Source organism: Lolium rigidum, chromosome 7, assembly GCF_022539505.1.
Source record: "Lolium rigidum isolate FL_2022 chromosome 7, APGP_CSIRO_Lrig_0.1, whole genome shotgun sequence".
Classification (NCBI taxonomy): Eukaryota; Viridiplantae; Streptophyta; class Magnoliopsida; order Poales; family Poaceae; genus Lolium; species Lolium rigidum.
The window spans coordinates 338,090,645-338,111,682 of record NC_061514.1 but is presented as its reverse complement, the minus strand read 5'-3'; the positions used below and the strand labels follow the sequence as shown (position 1 = coordinate 338,111,682).

Here is a 21,038-nt window from a genome sequence, read left to right as displayed (position 1 = left end):
CCGGAAGGCTCCAGAACACCGAAGGGGAGTCGGAGGAGAGCCAGGGGGCCACCACACATGTGGGCCGCGCGGGCTACACCCTGGCCGCGCCGGCCTGGTGTGGGGCCACCCTGTCGCCCCTCCTGCGCCGCCTCTTCGCCTATATAAGCCCTTTCGACCTAAAAACTCGATACCAATTGACGAAACTCCAGAAAGACTCCAGGGGCGCCGCCGCCATCGCGAAACTCCAATTCGGGGGACAGAAGTCTCTGTTCCGGCACCCTGCCGGACGGGGAAGTGCCCCGGAAGCCATCTCCATCGACGCCACTCGCCTCCATCATGCTCCGTGAGTAGTTCCCCCATGGACTACGGGTTCTAGCGAGTAGCTAGTTGGTACTCTCTATCCCATGTACTTCAATACAATGATCTCATGAGCTGCCTTACATGATTGAGATCCATCTGATGTAATCGGTGTTGTGTTTGTTGGGATCCGATGGATGATACATTATGATTAGTCTATCTATAAAGTTTGTGAAGTTATTGTTGCTGCAATCTTGTTGTGTTTAATGCTTGTCACTAGGGCCCGAGTGGCATGATCTTAGATTTAAGCTCTATATTATTGCTTAGATTGTATCTACAAGTTGTATGCACATGTCGCTGTCCGGAACCAAAGGCCCCGAAGTGACAGAAATCGGGACAACCGGAGGGGATGGCAGTGATGTGAGGATCACATGTTTTCACGGAGTGTTAATGCTTTGCTCCGGTACTTTATTAAAAGGAGTACCTTAATATCCAGTAGATTCCCTAGAGGCCCGGCTGCCACCGGCTGGTAGGATAAAAGATGTTGTGCAAGTTTCTCATTGCGAGCACGTACGACTATACATGGAAAACATGCCTACATGATTAATGAATTGATGTTCTTTCTTAATGCTTTATCAATCCTATCAATTGCCCAACTGTAATTTGTTCACCCAACACTTGTCACTTATTGGAGAGTTACCACTAGTGTAGATCGTTGGGAACCCCGGTCCATCTCTCATCATTATATACTCGTTCTATATGTCATTGGAAGTAGTATCAACTATTTTCTGGTGCCATTGCCTCTGTGTTACTATTACCGTTGCTGTGTTACTGTTACTATTGCTCTCATATTATTGTTTCTTTCACATCACCCCTGTTACTAGTGCTTTTCCAGGTGCAGCTGAATTGACAACTCAGTTGTTAAGGCTTATAAGTATTCTTTACCTCCCCTTGTGTCGAATCAATAAATTTGGGTTTTACTTCCCTCGAAGACTACCGCGATCCCCTATACTTGTGGGTTATCAGGGACACAAGAGACTTCTTGTATCGTAATTGCGGGGTTGCTTGAGAGGGATATCGTTGACCTCTACCTCCCTGAGTTCGATAAACCTTGGGTGATTCACTTAAGGGAAACTTGCTGCTGTTCTACAAACCTCTGCTCTTGGAGGCCCAACACTGTCTACAGGAATAGAAACGTGCGTAGACATCAGTTGACTCAGCCCAACTTTTCCCCAACGGTTATATTTGCTCTTGGGCTATAAATAGCCCTTCTTCCACCTTGGGCTGAGTTAGTTCTTCCCATTCTCTCTCCTCCATTGTTGCATTTGAAGAACTTGATCTCTCTCTTGTCTCCCCCCATGATTCTTGCTCATTCTTGAGGGATCTAAGAGAGGAGATCTAGATCTACACTTCCACCAATCCATTTCTCCTCTAAGTGAGGGGAACTCTTAGGATCTAGATCTTGGATTCTTTTGTTGACTTTCCCCATTGTTCTTCCTCTCCAATCTCATCCTAGCATTTGTTGTTTGGGTGGGATTTGAGTGTGAAGGACTTGAACACCTCTAGTGTTCTTGCTTTGCATCATTGCATAGTGTTGAGCTCTCCACCACGATTAGTTCGAGTGAGACCGTGAGCTTGTTACTCTTGGAGGGAGACCTCCTAGTTGGCTTGGTTGGTGCCCCGTTGATCTCTTCGTGGAAGATTGTGAATGGGGCCGGGCTTCTCCTTCGTGGAGCTTGTGAAGTGGTTGTGGAGATTGCCATCTCCGGAGCGGAGGAAAAGCTAACCTTAAGGAAAGGGCCATTATCCTTCATGGGTGTGGTTCGGAGAATAGGGTGAGCCTTCGTGGCGCGGGGAATCCTTCGTGGGACCTCCACTCCTCCAAATGTGACGTACCTTCTTGCAAAGGAAGGGAACACGGGAATACATCCTCATCTCTGCGTGCCTCGGTTATTTCTATACCCGAGCTGTCTTTCCTTGTGATAGCCATCGTGCTTGAAGTACATATATCTTGCTATCACTTGTGCTACATATATCTTGTGCCTATCTTGCTTAGCTCTAGTTGTTATTGCTACACTTAGTTGAGCTTAGCATATTTAGGGTTTGTGCTTGTAAACTAAACGTTAGTTTAATTCCGCATTCTTACAAGACAAATCCGCAAGAGTTTTTAATCGCCTATTCACCCCCTCTAGGCGACATCTCGATCTTTCAATAGCATAACTTGAAGCACATGATTTCCCAAAAAGGATATGAGACACCAATTGTGGAAAACCATGCCAAGAAAAACTCTCACAAACAAGATCCACAAATATATTAGCAAGGAAACCATTTAAGCAAAGTTGGACTTGCTTGAGCAAAACATGCCACATAGTAATGAGATAATTTACAATATCGATACTATGTGACACAACCTCAAATATACAAATTTTCGTGGCTTGTAATATGCACAAAGCATAATACTCCCCCATAATGTGATAGATAATTTATTTCCACAAAGGCAACAAACAACCAACTAGAGATAATTAATGGACATAGAATTTGAATTTCTCATGAGGATGGCATGCCACACCGAGACTAGATAAACTTGCAATACAATTCTAAGTGGTGTTCCTCATGTACACACATTTTTAGGGTTGTGAGATTCCTAAAGGTATATCACTCCCCCATAATGGGATAGTTCATTAATCACTCACAAGAGCCATATAAGATACAAACAAGATGAAATAGGCTCAAAGACAAACACATATAAATGGTGTGCAACCCAACGTACATATAATTGATTTCTCAAGATAAGCAAGTAGGAAGCACAAAATATACAAAAACATGCTAGGAACAAAATTAACACATGCAAAGGGGTGGGTAACTTTCAATATAAATGAGTTGAGCACATGTTACCGAAAGGAGGAACATTAGATATATGATAGAAGCAAGATAACCAAAAGACTTGACTTGAGATAATATAAATGATGAAGATCCCTTAATTCTTCATGATGTAGCCAAGTCTCCAATGCCCTCCAACATCACCTATTGATGAAGTTTTAGCTTGTTTGTCCCCAACCAAGTTGGGTCCTAAGAGGTTAGTCACAATAGGTTTGGCAACCCAAATGGTTTTTTCTTGACACCACTTTGAGCACCAACATATTTGGCAAACACATTGCCACCTTCATCCTTGCGAAGAGAATAATGATCATAAATGATGATAGGGTTGGATGAGGTACCAATAGTGTAAAAGGAGGAGATGTGGCCCTTCTCACGACATATGTAGAAAGTTCTTATATTCTCCTTCTTCTCACTAGATTTCTCCACAATGGGAGCATTACCTTGATTCTTTTTGGGAAGTGGCCTTCCTTTAACCCGAGGTTGGGCATGGACTTGAACTTGAGGCCACTTCCATTCTTGCTTCTCACTAATAGGCTTCTTCTTCAATGGGCAAGATCTAACATGATGCCCTTCAATTTTGCACTTGAAGCAAGTAATCTTGGCCAGATCTTTGACTTGAACTTGGCCCTTCTTGTTCTTGGAGCTTTTGGACTTCTTCTTGTCGTCGGAGATAAATCCAAGTCCGCTCTTGTCATTGGGGGATTGTTGCACACTCAACATCTTGTCAAGTTTGCATTTCCCTTCTTGACCCTTTTTCAAGTCTTTCTTCAAGGAAGTGACTTGAGCCTTGAGCTCTTTGATTTCCTCTACATGGTTAGTAACAACACAAATACTAGAGGAAGTAGAAACTTCATTGTTAGAGCAACAAGGCAAGGAGGATAATTCATCACAAGATTTTGCAATACTATTAGTAGATGAATTAATAGGACTAGCACATGGCAATAAAGCATTTTGAGAATTAGTGCTAGTATCCACATGAGGCTCACAAGATGTTACCTTTGACATGATATCCTCATGAGCCAACTTTAGCTTCTCATGGGACACTAGAAGTTCATCATGGGAGCTAGAGAGCTTTCCATGACTTTCTTCCAAAATCCCATACTTGCTAGTTAGCATTTCAAGTTGAGCCCTTAGCTCAACATTCTCCGTCAAAATGGATGCTTCACAAGATTTAGAGTTAGTAGCACAAGCATCATCATTAATAGAAATATGAGAAGGCAAGTTGACATGCTCTTTTAGATATGAAGCTTTAAGTTGCTCATTTGACTCGGTGAGTTTGGTGAGCGCACTCTCAATGACCCTAGAACCATTTTTGTGTTGCTCAAAATCCTCAAGGAGTTTAGCATTAACAAACACAAGCTTATCATTTTTTAGCTTTAGATTATTTTCCACTTCAAGATCTCTATCATGGTTTTCCTTTATTCTAGACAATTCTAGAGAAAAGGTCTCCTCAAGAGATTCTTTGGTGGTTTGTTCTTCTTCAAGTTTATCCTTTAGAGAACCTATTTCATCGGCATACTCACGTTCAAGAGCACCCATTTTTAATATGGTGTTCTCATGCATCTCAATAAGTTTTTGGCTCTCAATAGCAAAAAACTAAGATTTCAACAAATTTAGAGCAAGCGATTTTATTTTTGCAAAGAGCACGATGAACAACCTCACCCTTGTCATGTAAAGAGGCAATCAATTCCTCTTTTTCTTCATGTACTTCATCTTCATAATTATGAGAAAGATTAGCTTCCGAGGTATGAGATACCGTAGAAGCTTTAGCCATAAGGCATATATGAGAAACTTGAGATGATGGAGAAGAAGAGCTACTTGAAGCTCCATTCAAGATCTTGTCATTGCCAATGGATTCTTGGTTTCCTATACATTGTTAGACACACATTAACTAGAGTAAATAGAAGCATTTATATTATGGCGACAAGAAATAGCAAGCATATCACCATGGCATTTAGATGAGCATTTAACACATGGTACGCAAGGACTATCAACACAAGCATGTGAATCATTTATAGTGCTAGATGTGTTTAAGTCCAAAGATGAAGCATTGCAATGAGATAGAGATGAAGGATCATCAAGAATAGGATCACCCTCAACACTGCAATGGTCATCACCACTCACCTTGGCATTTCCTTGTGTCTTGATACACAACGTGAAGTGGATGAATGTTCATCATGGCCGGAAGTGGAGGGAATACAATCATCCTCAATAATGTTGGACACATCATATTTTTCTTGAAGCTTTGTCCATAAATCATGAGCGCTCCGGAAAGGCAAGATTGCAAGAATATCTACATTTCTCAAAGCATGAACAAGCACGTTAGAAGCTTGATCATTGAGATATAAATTTTTCTCATCCTCTAAAGATAGATTTTGGGAATTCATCGGAGGAGAAAAACCTATATCTACAATTCGCTCCATATGAGGGTCAATGGCCCGAAAATGACTAAGCATGAGAATTTTCCAAACATCATAATTTGTGCCATCGAATATAAAAGTGTGATCATGCACTAAATCTCTAGCCGACATCCTTACTCTCAAGGCAGTAAAGCCTATAGTGAGAGACCGGGCTCTGATACCAATTGAAAGCACAGTGATGCCGCCTAGAGGGGGGTGAATAGGCGGTTTAAAACTTTTACGAATATGGCTTAACAAATGAGGAATAAAACTAGCGTTTAATTTGTCAAGCACAAAACCTATATAACTAGGGTTCACCTATGTGCACCAACGACTTATGCTAAGCAATTCAAGCAACTATGTGATAGCAAGATATATAACTTCAAGCACAAAGGCTATCACAAAGTAAAGTACATAAGTAAAGAGCTCTGGTATAGGAATAACCGAAGTGACGCGGAGACAACGATGTATCCCGAAGTTCACACTCTTGCGACTGCTACTCTTCGTTGGAGCGGTGTGGAGGACAAGTCACTCCAAATGCACGAGGGCCACCGTATTCTCCTTGAGAATTCCCACCAAAAGGGATGTCCTTGATCCACTATGGAACTTAGGGTGGTTACCGAACCCGCACAAAGCTTGGGGCTATCTCCACAACTTAATTAGAGGATCCCAATAAATTGCCACAATGGCCTTCCCCTTGAGGAATCTCCACAACTTAACTGGAGGCCCCAAGAGCACCACTAAGCCACAAAGCATAAAGCTTGAGGTAATTTCCACAACCTAATTGGAGGCCCCAAGAACACCACAAAGACCACTAAGCCGTCTAGGGTCCAAAGACCCAAGAGGAACAAGCTCCCGAAGTGTATGTCTCACGAAATTTCACCTCCACGTATCACTGCGGAGAAGTCAAACCGATGCATCAAATGCAATGGCAAGAATACCACAAAGATGCAAGTCCTTCTCTCTCAAATTCCAACAAAGCTACAAAATCTATTGGGGGAATAAGAGAGGAAGAATAAATAGGAGGAGGAACACCAAATTTCTCCAAGATCTAGATCTAGTGGATTTCCCTCACAAAGAGAGGAATTTGTTTGGTCAAGATGTAGATGTAAATCTCCTCTATCTTTTCCACAAATATGAGCAAGAATCATGGAGGGATTCGAGGGAGAGGAAGCTTCTCAAGGTCAACAATTGAGTAGAGAGAGAGTAGAAGAAGCAACCGCTCAATGGGGAAGAAGACCCTTTTTTATATGGGAGGAGCACTAGCCGTTTGGAGAAAGGGGCTCCATTTTCGCACCCGGCCGGACCTTCCGGGCCTGGCCGGACCATTCTGGTCAGCCGGACTTGTCCAGCCGGCCCCAGCCCCATTCCGGCAACTAATCTGAGAGCCGGGACCATTTCGCCGGACCGGGGGCCGGACTGGTCCGGCCCAGCCGGACCACTTTCGCAGGCAGCGCATCGCACACCAAAAACGTCGCCATTTTCACATCGGGACTCTGAATTTGATGATATTGGACTTGTTGGAATCACAATGAAAAGCTCTACAAGATCATGCAGGGAAACATCATAGTCTAACCACGGAGTATAAGATCAAAAGTGGAAAGTTTTAACCTATCTATAAGAGCTAAACCGGTAACACCTTCAATAAAGAAATTGCAACAACTTGAGTTAGAAAACTCAGATTTATGTGAAACCAATTTAGTTGGAAATAGGATGAAAAGAGCTAGCCCACAAAGAGATAAACTCTTAATAACATGTGGGATAGATCTTTCTATGAATTTGGAGGTGAAACCTCTCAATACAAAGAAGCGGGAAAACCTCCAATATCGAAAACGCAACAAGTATTTCATGTGGAATCCGTTTTCGATGAATTAGAGCTTGTCATGAGAATAAGCACAAGCTCTAAAACACCATATGGATCAGATCCAAATAACAACTAAGAAAGATGGTGTAAGGATGCAAAGGTTTGACCTCTCTTCAAATGATACGACCGAGTTACTCAATCGAGAGCCCCTTGATAGTGCGACAACTAACCTATAACCCGGTCTCCTAACTAAACCACGTGACTGGTAAGAAAGAAACCCTATCAAGACTAAACCTTAACCTTGTGCATTCCACTTGAGCTCGGTGATGACGATCTTGACCGCACCAAGATGGAATGCCTTCCTTGATTGTGCTTTCTTGATGAAGTCTTGCTAATTGCTCCCCATACTCCACTATGGGAGAGCTTCTTTTTTGGCGCATCTTCACATATCCATGATCACCATATTGAAGGAAAGCTTCAAGCATATGATCTCTTCGAGTTGGGTCATCTTAAACTTTCACTTTATTTCTTCTTATTGCAACCTTGAAACCAACATATGGTCCAAGCATTGCCTATAGACAACTCCTACAATTATGACTCAATGCAAACATTAGTCCATAGGGAAGGTCATTAATTACCAAAACCACACATGAGGACTCTATGCACTTTTAGTGACAAGCTATAAAATCTCAACACATGGTAAATGCATAACATGTATCATCTCATACCATAATTTCCACCATAGGAATTACATAGATATCACCACAATCATGTAAGGAAACCCATATAGACTAGAACAATGATCATATATAAAGAGATTGGATCAAGTATCCACCACAAATCCCAAGGCCAGGGGTGGACTACTCCCCTATCACGGTGGAGGGCGATGAGGAAGCATTGGTTAAGGAGGAGAGATGGCCGGAGGCAATTCCATCAGCGGTCCCCCCTCCAATCTTCCTCCACACGGCACCCTATTGGCTCTATGTTAGTTGGTTTTCGATCTCCGCCTCCGTCGGTCAGAAAAAGTAACCCCCGATGGCATATATAGATGGTTTAGGTCATGAAAATCACGATGAAATTTTCCGTTCCTTGGGCCTGTGAGGTCCTACTTTAGCTTGTTGGATTTGTGTGGAAATTATCTAACAAGACCCATTAATGTAGCTCCTTTTTTAGTTGTGTAGCTCCCTGAAATTCAAAAACACTAATAGAAGGTTTTTCTGCTTTGCAGAGTCGAAACCAAAATAAACGGGATCTTCTAAAAAAAATCCCCGAAATCAATGTAATTTTCAAGGTTTTAATGATAGATATGATAAAAAAATATGCTGGAATATAACATAAACTAGAAAGTGTCATGCATGCATTGTACATGCATCAGCAAGCTATGTCCCAAGAACCATTGTATCTAGCAAAGGTGAAACCTTGTTGATTTTGCAAGACCTCTTTCTAGAAACATGCATGTATGAAAGTAGGTCCTCTGGCATCCACAAATCTTACCATATTCTAATGTTTTTAGCATTGTCAACTCTCCAAATCATTTTTTTTAAAATAATTCCAATCCATACTATCTTCAAAACAATTCAAAAGATGGGCAAGCATCATATATCCTAGATCCGTGGCCTTTTCTCCGGAGCGAAGATTGTCCTTTTTCCCTCTCTCCTTGTGATCCTTCAACTCGAAATTATCAAGATTTTACAAACATTTTCTTGAAGGAGCACAAGCTGGGATCATGCCTTAAAATAAAATAATTACATTTCTGGTTATTGTAAGAGAAAGAAAGAAGGAAATGGCTCGGATTAAAAGCATTATAGAGGATTACCTGAACACCAAGTTTTTCCACTTGCGGGTGAATAGCTGAAGGCGGAAAACCCACATACACCATCACAAGTTGGCCCTTCGATCTCCATGTTCGAGGTGAGCAGTCATACGGGGCCCCAAACACATGGGGGCCCGATTAGAGAAAATTGGATAAACCGCCTGATATGTGAATCGCTCGCATGTGCCGAGGATTCCCCGACGCTGATGATTCATTACTCAAACATCGACTTTTCATAACAGTGACCAATGGCACAAGAGTATAATAACAAGATAGAAAGCTATGTTAGATTTAGATGAATTATGCTATCGGTTTGCTATCTTGTATGAAATATGTTAGGTTTGCATTAACTATGCTACCGGTTTGCTATCTTGTATGAACTATGTTAGGTTTGCGAATTATGACTTGTGTCAATGTTTTATATCATTTTACAGCTGATGTTAACAAAAAATAGTAAAAACTAGTTTTTTTTGGAAAAATAGCGGCGTGTCTGTATGGTGATACACCACCACTCCACCAGTATGCCACTAGTATTCATTTGCCGGTAGCATATATCTGTGGCATGCCAAATATACAATTAAAAATACCTTAGAATAACAAAAAGTTTTGGGTTATCACGGGCGTCTTCCGCAACAAGCAAGCACTGCCCTTAGTGGTTTTTTATACGATTAAGAGAGAGAGAGAGGCAAAATTTTGGGTTATTTCAGGTGTGAAACGATTAAGTGAAATGTCGGGAGAGCAGTCCAGTTGTAATATTTTTTAGTTAAGACCTTTTCAAACTCCTTAATTAATCAAATGGGGCAAAAAAATTGCCTCTATTTAAAAAAATCCAATGCATACTCAATGCTTCTCCAAACACCTCCGGTGGCAAGGAGATGATGGCTCCTAGTCTGCTGTCCCCATCAATATTGGACTCGGAGATGGATCAAAACTCGGACACTTGGGAATCAAACCCTGAAGCTATGTGGGCTAAGGAAAGAAGGAGCAAGAGCAATGTTGATCGCCCATCGCTGGTGCGAAGCGCGTCATGCTTGGCGGTGGCCACCCAATTGGACTTTTCGGACGAATACGTGCCAACAAAAACGAGTCTGGTGGACTCCCAGCTGAAAGAAGGGTCATCCGGGAGTTGGCGGCAACGGTGGCGCGGGCGCCTCGGAGCCGAGCCTCGCCGGTGGAATCGGCCCGAAAGAGCGTGCGTGGACAGGGGCAAACGGAGGGCTCAGTGCTGGAGCAGGCGATGCGTGCCACAACAAGCAAGGACCCAGGTTCATCTAAAACTATCTCAGCCTTTTCGGTTCTTCAAGAGGTTCCTGTTGATCATCTTCTTGCAATTGCCAATGACTCTAGCATTGTGTTTTCTTCTGCTGCTGGTTCACCTACCGAGATTATTTTGGCCATTCGTGCAAAAGAGTTGGCACAAGCTGAACTGGTCCTTGCTAGAGCCAAGATTGATGCACATCAAGCCAAAGAAAAAGCGAGGACAAACACGAATAACAAGGACGAGACAGCCGGGGAAAGCATGGAGGTGGACGATACGCTGGTAGAGAGCCCAGAAGGGTCTGGGGTAGCTAAGGAAACGCCCCAAGCGGTGGCCAAGCGTAAGAAGGCACCGAAGAAGCAAATCCCAGTGGGACATCGGCTAGTAACCCGCCAAGCACGGGCTAAGGGAGTCGTGTCTTAATGCGGTGCCTCTTTTGGAATATTCGAGGGTTCGGCCGTAGGGGACGCCGAACCCTTTTAAAAGAGTTCCTCCGGAAGCATAGGATTGATGTTGTCTGCCTCGAAGAGACGATCAAACAAGATTTCACGGACCTGGAATTACGCAGCTTGGAGGTGGGAGAGAAGTTTGTGTGTGTTTGGCTCCCTGCCACGGGGCACTCAGGGCATGCTCATGGGGTTCAACGACAGTTTTTGTGAAGTGGGAATAATCGACAGGGGTCAATTCTTCATCAGTGCCACGGTCTTCTACCGAGCGGTAAACCTCCGGCTCGAGATCATGGGGATCTACGGGCCGGCAGACCACTCCCACTCACATACATTCCTAGCAGAGATCTCCAACAAGATTAATAATACGGAATCACCCATGCTAGTGGGAGGTGATTTCAATCTCATCAGGAGCGGTACGGACAACGATAACATCAACTGGGCTCGGGTTGACATGTTCAACGAGGCCATTGGGGAATGGGCCCTTAGAGAAATACCACGCACTGGGGCGAGGTATATTTGGTCCAATAGGCAGTTGAACCCGGTACGATCTGTACTCGACAGGGTCTTTATCTCGCCGGACTTAGAGCCAACTTTCCCCCTGTGCACGGTGACGGCAGAAACGAGCTTGGGCTCGGACCATACACCCCTAATTCTGGGGAGGAGTTACCAGTAAGAAGCAACCGTTTCTTCTTTGAAATGGGCTGGTTTGAGGTGGAGGGTTTTGAGACCTTCCTAGGGTCTATTTGGCAGCGGCTGGCCGCTCAAGTGGGAGGCCGAGATATTACGGATTGGTGGGCTGCCATGAGTAGTGGCCTCAGACAATACCTGGGGGGGTGGAGCCGTAATATTGAGAAAATCCAAAGGGACCAGAAGCAAGCCCTGTTGGATCAAATAAAATTGCTAGATGAGTGTGCCGATGAGGAGGGCCTCCAAGAGGACGAGTGGGCGTTCCAATACTATCCCGAGGAGCAGCTTCGGAAGAGGTGGAAGAGGAGTACTGGCGGCAAAGGGGCCGGGTGCGCTGGGCACTCCAAGGGGACGCGAATACCGCTTATTTCCATGTGGTGGCTAACGGGAGGCACCGCAAATGCCTTATCTCCTATCTTGAGACGGATGGAGGCACTATTTTGGGCAAGCTGGAAATACAGGAGCGCATCTATGCGTTCTATCGCCAGCTGTTGGGGACAGAGGTGGCTAGGAGCCGTGGGCTTGCAATGGATGCTTGGGAGGCACATGCCCGTGTATCAGACGAAGAAAACGCGAATCTAGCTCTAACTTTCTCAGAGGAGGAGTTGGAAGGGGTGATTAAGGCCATGAAGACAGATAAGGCTCCAGGGCAGGATGGCTTCCCGGTGGCATTTTTCCACAAATGTTGGCCACTTGTAAAACACAGGGTTTTACATATACTTCACGACTTTATCTTGGGCAGTATCCATATATCCAGATTGAACTTTGGGGTCCTGTCTCTCATCCCCAAGGAGAACAATGCGGACCGAATCACTCAGTTCCGACCCATCGCCCTCATAAATGTGATCTTCAAGATCATCTCAAAGGCCTTTGCTATGAAGCTGGACCCGATCGCTCACTGGATTATTAGTCCAAACCAATCATCCTTTATCAAAGGGAGATGTATCCTCGACGGCGTCCTATCTCTTCAAGAGATAGTGCACGAGCTAAAAGCCAAGAAGCAAGGGGGCGTCTTGCTTAAGCTCGATTTTGAGAAAGCTTACGACCGTGTGAACTGGGATTTCTTGGTGGAGGCTCTCGGAGCTAAGGATTTTGATGCAGGGGCAGTCCACCGCCTATCGCAACTGGTCTCGGGGGCCCAAACGGCGATTTCTATAAATGGAGAGGTGGGCCCCCTTTTCCGCAATAAACGGGGAGTGTGGCAAGGGGACCCGCTCTCCCCTTTGCTTTTTAACTTCATGGCTGAGGTGATGTCTGTTATTTATCCTCGGCAGCGGATGCGGGCCACATTCAGGGGGTGGTGCTGCACCTTACTTCGGGAGGAATTACGCACCTTCAATACGCGGATGACACTTTTATTCTGATCCAATACAATGAACAACATATCGCAAACCTCAAGTTCTTGCTGATGTGCTTCGAGGACATGCCCGGTCTTAAGATCAACTACTACAAAAGCGAAGTGATTGTCATGGGACAGCCGGAGGAAACTCAACACCGGGTGGCAGATATGCTAAACTGCAGATTGGGAGCATTCCCTTTCACCACCCTTGGCCTACCAATTGGAGACAGAAAATTGGCAATGGATCAGTGGATGTTCTTGGTCAGAAAACTGGGGGTCAAAATTGAAACGTGGCTCGGAAGATTGCTATCCTCGGGTGGACGGCTCATCTTGTCGAATTCGTGTCTTGCTAGCATCCCTATGTTTTCCATGTGGATGTTTCTTCTCCAGGATGGTATTCATGCCAAATTCGACTCAATTCGAGCCCGGTTCTTTTGGGAGGGGACGAGCCCCAAACGAAAGTACCACATGATTAATTGGCCAGCAGTCTGTCTCCCACGGGAGGTGGGAGGGTTGGGGATTCTTAACACCAAAAATACGAATATCGCCCTTATGTTGAAATGGATTTGGAAATTGTACCAGGACGATGACTCCATTTGGGCTCGCCTTATCTGTGCCAAGTATACAGACACGGCGGATATCTTCTCTTGTGCGGGACAAGGGGGTCACCTTTCTGGAAAAGACTCCATCAAATCAAAGACCTATTCAAAATTGGAGCTAAATGCAAGGTCAAATATGGTCGCCGAACACAGTTTTGGTATGACAAGTGGCATGATGAGGGAGTGTTGAGGGACCGCTTCCCTCTCATCTTCAGCATATGTGAGAACACCAGGGTGTCTGTGGCCCAGGCTTGCTTGGGACAGGAGAGCATTCGCCTCAGATGAACCCTAGGCGCGAGCGGTCGCGCTGAATGGGACCAGCTTATATGGACTTGATTGTGAACACCCAGCTCTACACCGAAGTAGACAAGATTTCCTGGACCCTCGAGCGCTCCGGGGAGTATTTGGTCAGCTCGATGTATCTCGCGTTGTCTCAGGGGGCTTCGGTGGTCCACTTCAGGGATATGTGGGCTGCCAAGCTGCCTCTAAAGATACGCATCTTCACTTGGCAACTGACGCTGAACCGTCTTCCTACCAGAGAGGTGCTTGCTCACCGCCGGGGGCCGTCGGATGGGCGCTGCGCGCTCTGCGGTGCGATAGAATCTGCTAGTCACCTTTTCTTCAACTGCTATTTGGCGAAGTTTGTATGGAGTGTGGTTCGCTAGATGCTGGGTTGCAGATGGAGCCCCTCCTCCTTTCCCCAATTCTTTCATATCTTATCGACTTTTTCTGGCGGACCTCGTCGTTTACTTTGGGATTTATTTGTTGCCTTATGCTGGTCTCTTTGGAACATGCGCAACCGACACATTTTCCAGGCTAAGGCGATCCGTCACCCCACTGACATTATCTATAAATGGATGATTCTTTTGCAGCACTTGTCGTCAACGGCAAAGACGCATGACGAGGTAGGCATGGCGCTCCTGGTGGAAAAGCTCCGACTCGTGCACGTGGCTGACGAGGGGTTGGCCTCATCTCCATGTGTTCGTGCTATCTTTAGTTGCTTATTTCCTGTTGGCTAAGCTGTTATGCCGCAGCATGTAATGAACCTATGGATTCCGTAAGGGCTTTATTAATTTAAAGTTGGGCAAGTCTTTGCCTTTTATCTAAGAAAAACAGTAGAGTCATTCCCATTAAACAATGTGTCCACCAAGTAATCATTTGGATTATATTTGGTCGCGGTAATTTTGTGCACAAATTGCCTGGAGTATCAATTAAGCGACGTGCTTGTTTTGAAAGTAAGGCTTGATTAAAAGCTCTCATATCTCTAAAACCCATCCCACCGTGAGATTTTGGTAGAATGAGTTGGTCCCAAGCTAACCATGTCATCTTCCTCTTTCCTTTATCAACTCCCACCAATACTGTCTAATCAGTTTTGTAATATATCGTCACAACTCACGAAGGCCGAACGGGAGTTTAAAAATACTCATAATATATGTGTAAACAGCTTCCGGGACAGAAAAGGAACATGGCATAATCTCATGCTGTGACCTGTGTGGAAGCAAGGGAGCAATTCAAGATTTGAACGGTCAGACAGAAGGTACTTTTCATTCCCGGAGGCATGTCCAGAGACTTCAAGAATTAAGGAGGGATCTGGCCAAATACAAGAGCAAACCCCAGAATGGACTGTGTTTGCTCTCCAAAGCCGAGTTTTTTTTTCTTCTGATTATTGGATTTCAGAGTTCGTGGGCTAATTCGCTATAATATGTTATAATAGCACGTAAATTTTATATACTATTGATAGGGATCTTAAGAAATGGTCAGCAAAGTTTTCGTGCCAAACAAACAATTAAAAATACCCTAGAATAAGGAAAATTAATCACCGTCGACATCATTCTAAATTTGTATCAGTGTTTATATCTGAGGCATGTCAAGAATCGATCCATAAAATGGACCCCTCTATATGTTTTTCTTTATTAATACACACTAATCTCAAGTAAAATGTCTACCCTTATTTATCCTGTGTGCAAAAGATACTTGACATTGGGTCATTGATCTTTCAAGTGATGAAAAAAAATGAACAGATAATATGACCGTGTAAAAAGTACAGGTGATATAATAAACACGACAAAGTTTAGTACTATGTAGTAGCTCACAGATCCAACTGCTATTACATCACTATACGTAACCAAATGCATGTTGCATATGATGTGCCATAATCTCTCCTCTGGTCCTAAGCATAGAGAGGAAAAAAGGCCGACAGAATGGAGCACATATCTTGCCTGAACAAAACAACATAATATGTGCACGTTAGCAGGTGTATAAGCAGCTCAGTACAAGCTAGAGTGTGCACAACTGCATATATGCCAGTTTCCTCTTGTCCAGCTGCTTGCTCTCAGTGCGCTCTAGGTCAACCGGAAGTCAGATCAAACAACACGTCCAAAGGAACTTCGGATCAAACAGAGAATATCTACACTATGTGAGACAATTATGGTAAGCGTGTAGGTCATCGATTTCCAGCCTTTGATGTCAGCGACAGATTCATAGAGGTCAGCTATGTGTAAACTGGTTCTTCCCAGACTTTGGTGTTCTTTTTGGGATCATCGCAGAGGGCAAGATCATTATCAAATTCTTTCATTGTCTTCACAAATATCCTTGCTCCTTGCATGATTAACCTTTCCACCATGAATAGCTGGTAGTTGTTCTCGATTATTGGCTTCAGTATGCTACTGAAGTTAGATGCGTATGCTAACTTGTACCTGCCACACATAATACCGGAAACACAGATTAATCTTTGACGGTTGTCACTGGGAACTACATGCACATTGTGTAACCAAATATAGCTAGTGGTCAGGAACATATTTATCTGTGAGAGAGAAAAGCATGCCATAGATAAAATCACGATAATTCCAGATAGGGAGGTAGATTACTTAAGCACTACAGCTCCTAGTTGAATCACTTAAGAATGCTCAGTTTCTGAAGCAGCTGGAAACAAAAGAATAATATCCTTAGCCTTGGTTGCTTGGTTAATTGAACAGTCAAACAAACATCACTCGGTTGTGCTAAACTGTTTGCAGAAAACAATTCTAACGTGATCATAGCCAAGATCCTGAACTGTGATGCAAGAAGAACAGCTTTCACAAGGTGTTAGCTTTACCTGTCTGATAGAGGTGCGAAGAAGCCAGGTGTCCTTTCATTTGAAGCAATGAAAACAGTACGACCTTTAGGAATCCACCTTGCGATCCTTTTCTTGATGAACTCAGGACGGGTATCTCTGTCCAGATGAGGATGGAGGCTCCTCTCAACACCAAATCTATCCTTCCTATTCTTCAGTAGGTCACCCCGTCTTACATGAATAGCATCATAATCACCTAGTATCTCTTTCATCTGAAGAGAGCACATCAGTTCAGTGACAAGATAAGACTGCCATATCAGTAAACATGAACAGACAATAAGTTTTTCATAAAGGAGATACTATGATCTTATGTCAGTCTGACCAACTATAAAGAACTAACAAAGACCAAAAGAACTTTTTTCTACCAAATTCAAGGGCAAGAGCTGTCCATAGCATGCCTTACAACTTCAATAGGTTCCAAAGTTCTTTTAACACAAGCAGGATATAGCTAACATAAGCACAATTCAGTTCTTGGGCCAAGATCAAGGAAGAGGCAAGGTCTTGGGCCACAACAGGAGCAAAGGGGCTCAGGGATGTACTGCCTGTAACCTGGGATGTTCACTAATTTCAAACCCCATATTATCGCTATGTAAACCTCTTAGGAGGCATGTAACAACTTCTATCTTTTCAATGATATGATTCCTTTGCGTTTTCTCGAAAAAAAAAATTCAGTTGACACATAAAGCAAGGATTGTTCGAGTGATAGCACACATCATATTCCAAGAACAAATATAGCACCTCTGGAGGACTCGGAAGGGTACCTGAACAAAATCCCATGATAGCATACTACACAGTATAGTCGCTAATGAGTTAACATTCAATAGGAAGACGAACACTGCCCTGCTTATGACATGTGTTAAAATGATATAACTGTATCAGTATATCTAAGGGAAGTGCAAATTTTTGTTTATTTGGAGGATATGGAACCTCAGAGCTTTTAACTAAGAAACTGGCATTCGACTAGCATGGTTACTCTGGTAAGGTTTTAAGGATTTGAGTTTCAGGTCATATTATTTTCCGTCAGGCATCAACAAAACCCACATGAATTTCCGCATTCCACAGCTCATGACAGATCAACAAAATCCACATGATTTATTTTGAAGGAAAATGATAAGGGAAGACCCAGCAGTAGATAGGAACCCAAAATTGCCTTTGCTCAGATGGTGGAATTATACATCCAGTCCCTCAAACAAGTGAGTTAGGTTCACTTGCTGAACCCACACGATTTAGCGAATCAAGACATAACGAAAATCAAGAATAAGATAAATACGGCCCAAACAAGTTAGAGAGACAAAAGAGTTGTTCTCTGCAGGTTAGAGTAATCAGTTTGATAAGCATTTGACAGTTGGCTAAAAACAATCTTATGAAAATGTACCTCATTTGCTGCATCCCTCAGTTTTCTTGCTGGCATAGTTGGCAGAAAAGTGTACGGCAACATCACAGAGCTACGCCTGGTCCGGTCCTTACACTCCATAAACCTGAACTGTAATGATGATTAAGGTCTATTCTGAAGGTATAGCAATAGCATATAAATTTGTTTTTTGCGATCACTAACGCTTTAAGGCCGTCCAAAAAATGTGAATGACAGAACATAAGAAACCCTGATGGAGTTGCATTCTTACCAAGCAAGAGGGCTTGCGGTACGGTTTATAAGGAGAGCATCTGAGTAAAGCGGATTGTCTCTGAGTTCATCTCTGCTAACCCCTTGCACATGCGCCACATCCCCCTCTCCTAGCTTCGTGCTTCTCGATACTATCCCATACCATGACTTGGGATTGTCCAAAATGACAGGTACATTTTTCGATATGAGGTCGATATCATATAACGATTCCATTGCAGAAGAACTGGTTCCCCATCTGCCAAACATTGAGCTCACGTCTTCAAATTCTGACTCAATCAGACAAAAATGCAATATGCAGACATAGTTCTGAAGTTAGGCAGACCAAAGGATGTGCAGCTAGTGTAAGAAGCCAAACCTTTGGTCTGAAGTAGCATTGCTTGAATCAAGTGCCCCTTTCGTATTGTGCACTGAACTAAGGCACATCCTTGACGGCATGACAAATATTCTGCAGAGCCACCAAGATGGAGTGTCAATGCAGATTAGCATATCCCACATTACACACAGCATTCTGTACCAATTTGTGCACTGAACATGGATTATCACGTGCACAATTCAGAATCGTAATCTACAAATATTTCACCACCGGATTGATTACACATTCCCGTTCCGTTGGATGCAAGAATTGGTTGATTTTACTTACCTGTCGAGGAAGAGGGCTTCCTCGAGGGCGCAGCGGAGGCTGGACTCCTGGTGTCCCAGGCCGGCGCAGGAGGCGCAGTGCTTGCCGGGGCAGTCGACGCGGGCGCCCCAGTAGAGGTACTTGCGGCTGCTGTCCCTCTTGTCGAGGAGGCTCCTGGGGTGGAACCCCATGTAGGAGAGCGAGTCGGTGAGCGAGAGGACGCAGATGATGGAGAGGACCGCCCCGGTGACGACGGCGGCGAGGAGCGCCCTCGCGGTGGTCAGCGGCAGCGGGCTTCGCCTGCTGTGGCCGCCGGTGATCCGGTAGGGGATCGCCATGGGAGGGGGGAGGAGAGACCGAGGAGAGAGCCAGCCAACGTGGTTCGCAAATTGCCTATTGTTTAATTCTACTCTGCCCAGGTACTCTGATAATGTGGACCGTGTTGTTTACGGCCCAATGGGTCGAGATCTCCTTTGTTGGGTGCATTTTGTTTTCTTCAACGAAAAGTTACGTGACTGCATTAATGGATCTTGTTAGTCAACTCCTTGGCTCATTAATGAAACCCTAGTTAGTCAATTTGGGATTCTTCTCAAAAGAAAAATGTCACTCCTGAATGGGAGGATACAAAGAGAAAAAATAACCCTTGCTAGGGGCGGATACAAAGAGAAAAAATTACTGGAAGTTTCCCTGATTCACCACTCGAGAATAGCATAAAATTTTCTAGGTTTGTAGCCTTGCGAGCTGAAATTATAGCCTCCCTGATACATTGTTGTCATCTAAACCTGAAGCATTTGGATGACATGTAGTAAAAAAATTATTTAACCTCGTTGCATGTGCATTAGGTTCAACCCATGTAGCTCTCCCCTGCCCTGGCAAGGCGAGCTAGGGACCTCCATCGGTTTCCTCATCTCTAGTGTCATTTTTGGCACTAAAAAGGAGATGGCGTGACTCTTGATCATCCTTTCGAGTGGAACTTCAATTGCGTTCCATTTTTTGTGCCTTTGGTGGCACTATCCTAGTCTCCTAACGGTGGAAATGATATCATGTGTAACAAACGTTACATGGCTATGTCCTCGTCTTAGTGTGGTCACTGTGAGAGATACCAAAGAACATGTGGTGTTTTGATCCTAGCTGATTAATTGATGGTCCATGATCCAGATGTTTTTATCTCCGGTGGTTCAACATAACTTGGTAGTGGTCGTGGTAGTGATGGTGGTGTTATATATGTTTGTTTTTGTCATTGGTGCTCTTGTTTTTCTCTTCTGCAACGTCGATCTTATTCTCGACCTATAGGTGGAGACAACCATTTGAGAAAGTGTGTATGTTCCATGATACAATATTTTCATCAACTGGAGTGGCAACTCATGCATATATTCATAACCTTCGAGGTTATTCTAGTTCGTTTTGGCTTTGATCCTTTGTAGTTTGTTCCTTAGAGTGTGGTGAGAAATCAAGATGCAAAGAATGAGATACTCCCTCCGGTCCTTTTTAATTGACTCAAATTTAGTACAAAATTGTACTAAATCCGAGTCAATTAAAAAAGAATGGAGGGAGTAGATAGGAAGACCTCGAAGCACCTTTATGTAACTCAAGTTTTGTTTTTCGGATATCTTTGTTGTTCGTGTTCGTCCTAGATTTCACAATTTTAGATAGTACGCTTTTTAGGTAATTAATGCTTACAAAAAAATTGACAAGAATGCTTACAAAATTTTAGTCAACCTTCAGTGGTTACAATCTTACAATAGGCAAATATATAAGTACATAATCAAGTCAACCTTTAATGGTTACAGAATACGATGCATGTAATGTACTGCAAAAAGTTAGCATCTCAATTTGTGCACCGAAGTTCAGAAGTTGACAGGTCGGTCTCCTAGTTTTCTTCAGCGCGTAACAGAAAACTGATGTTATATATCTTCAATAAAGAAACAATTTCGCAATGGGGATGTAGCTCAGATGGTAGAGCGCTCGCTTAGCATGCGAGAGGTACGGGGATCGATACCCCGCATCTCCATTTTTTAAAATGTTTTTTAACGCATTTTTCCTTGATAGTACAACTGACGTTTCATGAACCTAAACATAAACGATCTGCCGGTTCTTCTAGCCTGCATTCTCTTCTCACCTTCACCATCCACACATATTGTAAAGTAACCAAGTTTATACATATGAATAACCAAGTTTA

At 43.7% G+C, this 21,038-nt stretch overlaps 1 protein-coding gene and 1 non-coding gene across 3 annotated transcripts; one reads left to right on the top strand and one right to left on the bottom strand.

Moving 5' to 3' along the window:
- Nucleotides 1–15,621: 15,621 nt before the first annotated feature.
- Nucleotides 15,622–19,197, bottom strand: LOC124675919. Of its 2 annotated transcripts, XM_047211998.1 has the most exons (6): nt 18,881–19,197; nt 18,596–18,685; nt 18,242–18,475; nt 17,995–18,097; nt 16,602–16,831; nt 15,622–16,203 (listed from the first exon to the last, which is right to left on the bottom strand). In XM_047211998.1, the coding sequence occupies exons 1-6, from the start codon at nt 19,195–19,197 to the stop codon at nt 15,999–16,001; spliced, it is 1,179 nt and encodes a 392-aa protein (XP_047067954.1). In that variant the 3' UTR covers nt 15,622–15,998. The 2 variants fall into 2 exon arrangements, with proteins under 2 accessions (XP_047067954.1, XP_047067953.1); XM_047211997.1 differs by lacking the exons at nt 18,596–18,685; nt 18,881–19,197 and having other exon boundaries at nt 15,627–16,203; nt 17,995–18,102; nt 18,242–18,358.
- Nucleotides 19,198–20,797: 1,600 nt separating this feature from the next.
- On the top strand, nt 20,798–20,870 carry TRNAA-AGC. The gene has a single exon. It is a non-coding gene; the product is annotated as a tRNA-Ala (tRNA).
- Nucleotides 20,871–21,038: the final 168 nt, after the last annotated feature.

Coding starts and splice junctions, on each gene's coding strand:
- LOC124675919 (XM_047211998.1), bottom strand. CDS start 19,197: ATGGCGATCCCCTACCGGATCACCGGCGGCCACAGCAGGCGAAGCCCG. Junction 18,476..18,595: donor AATGCTACTTCAGACCAAAG/GTTTGGCTTCTT, acceptor AATGTTTGGCAG/ATGGGGAACCAGTTCTTCTG. Junction 16,832..17,994: donor TGAGGGATGCAGCAAATGAG/GTACATTTTCAT, acceptor TGCTCTCTTCAG/ATGAAAGAGATACTAGGTGA.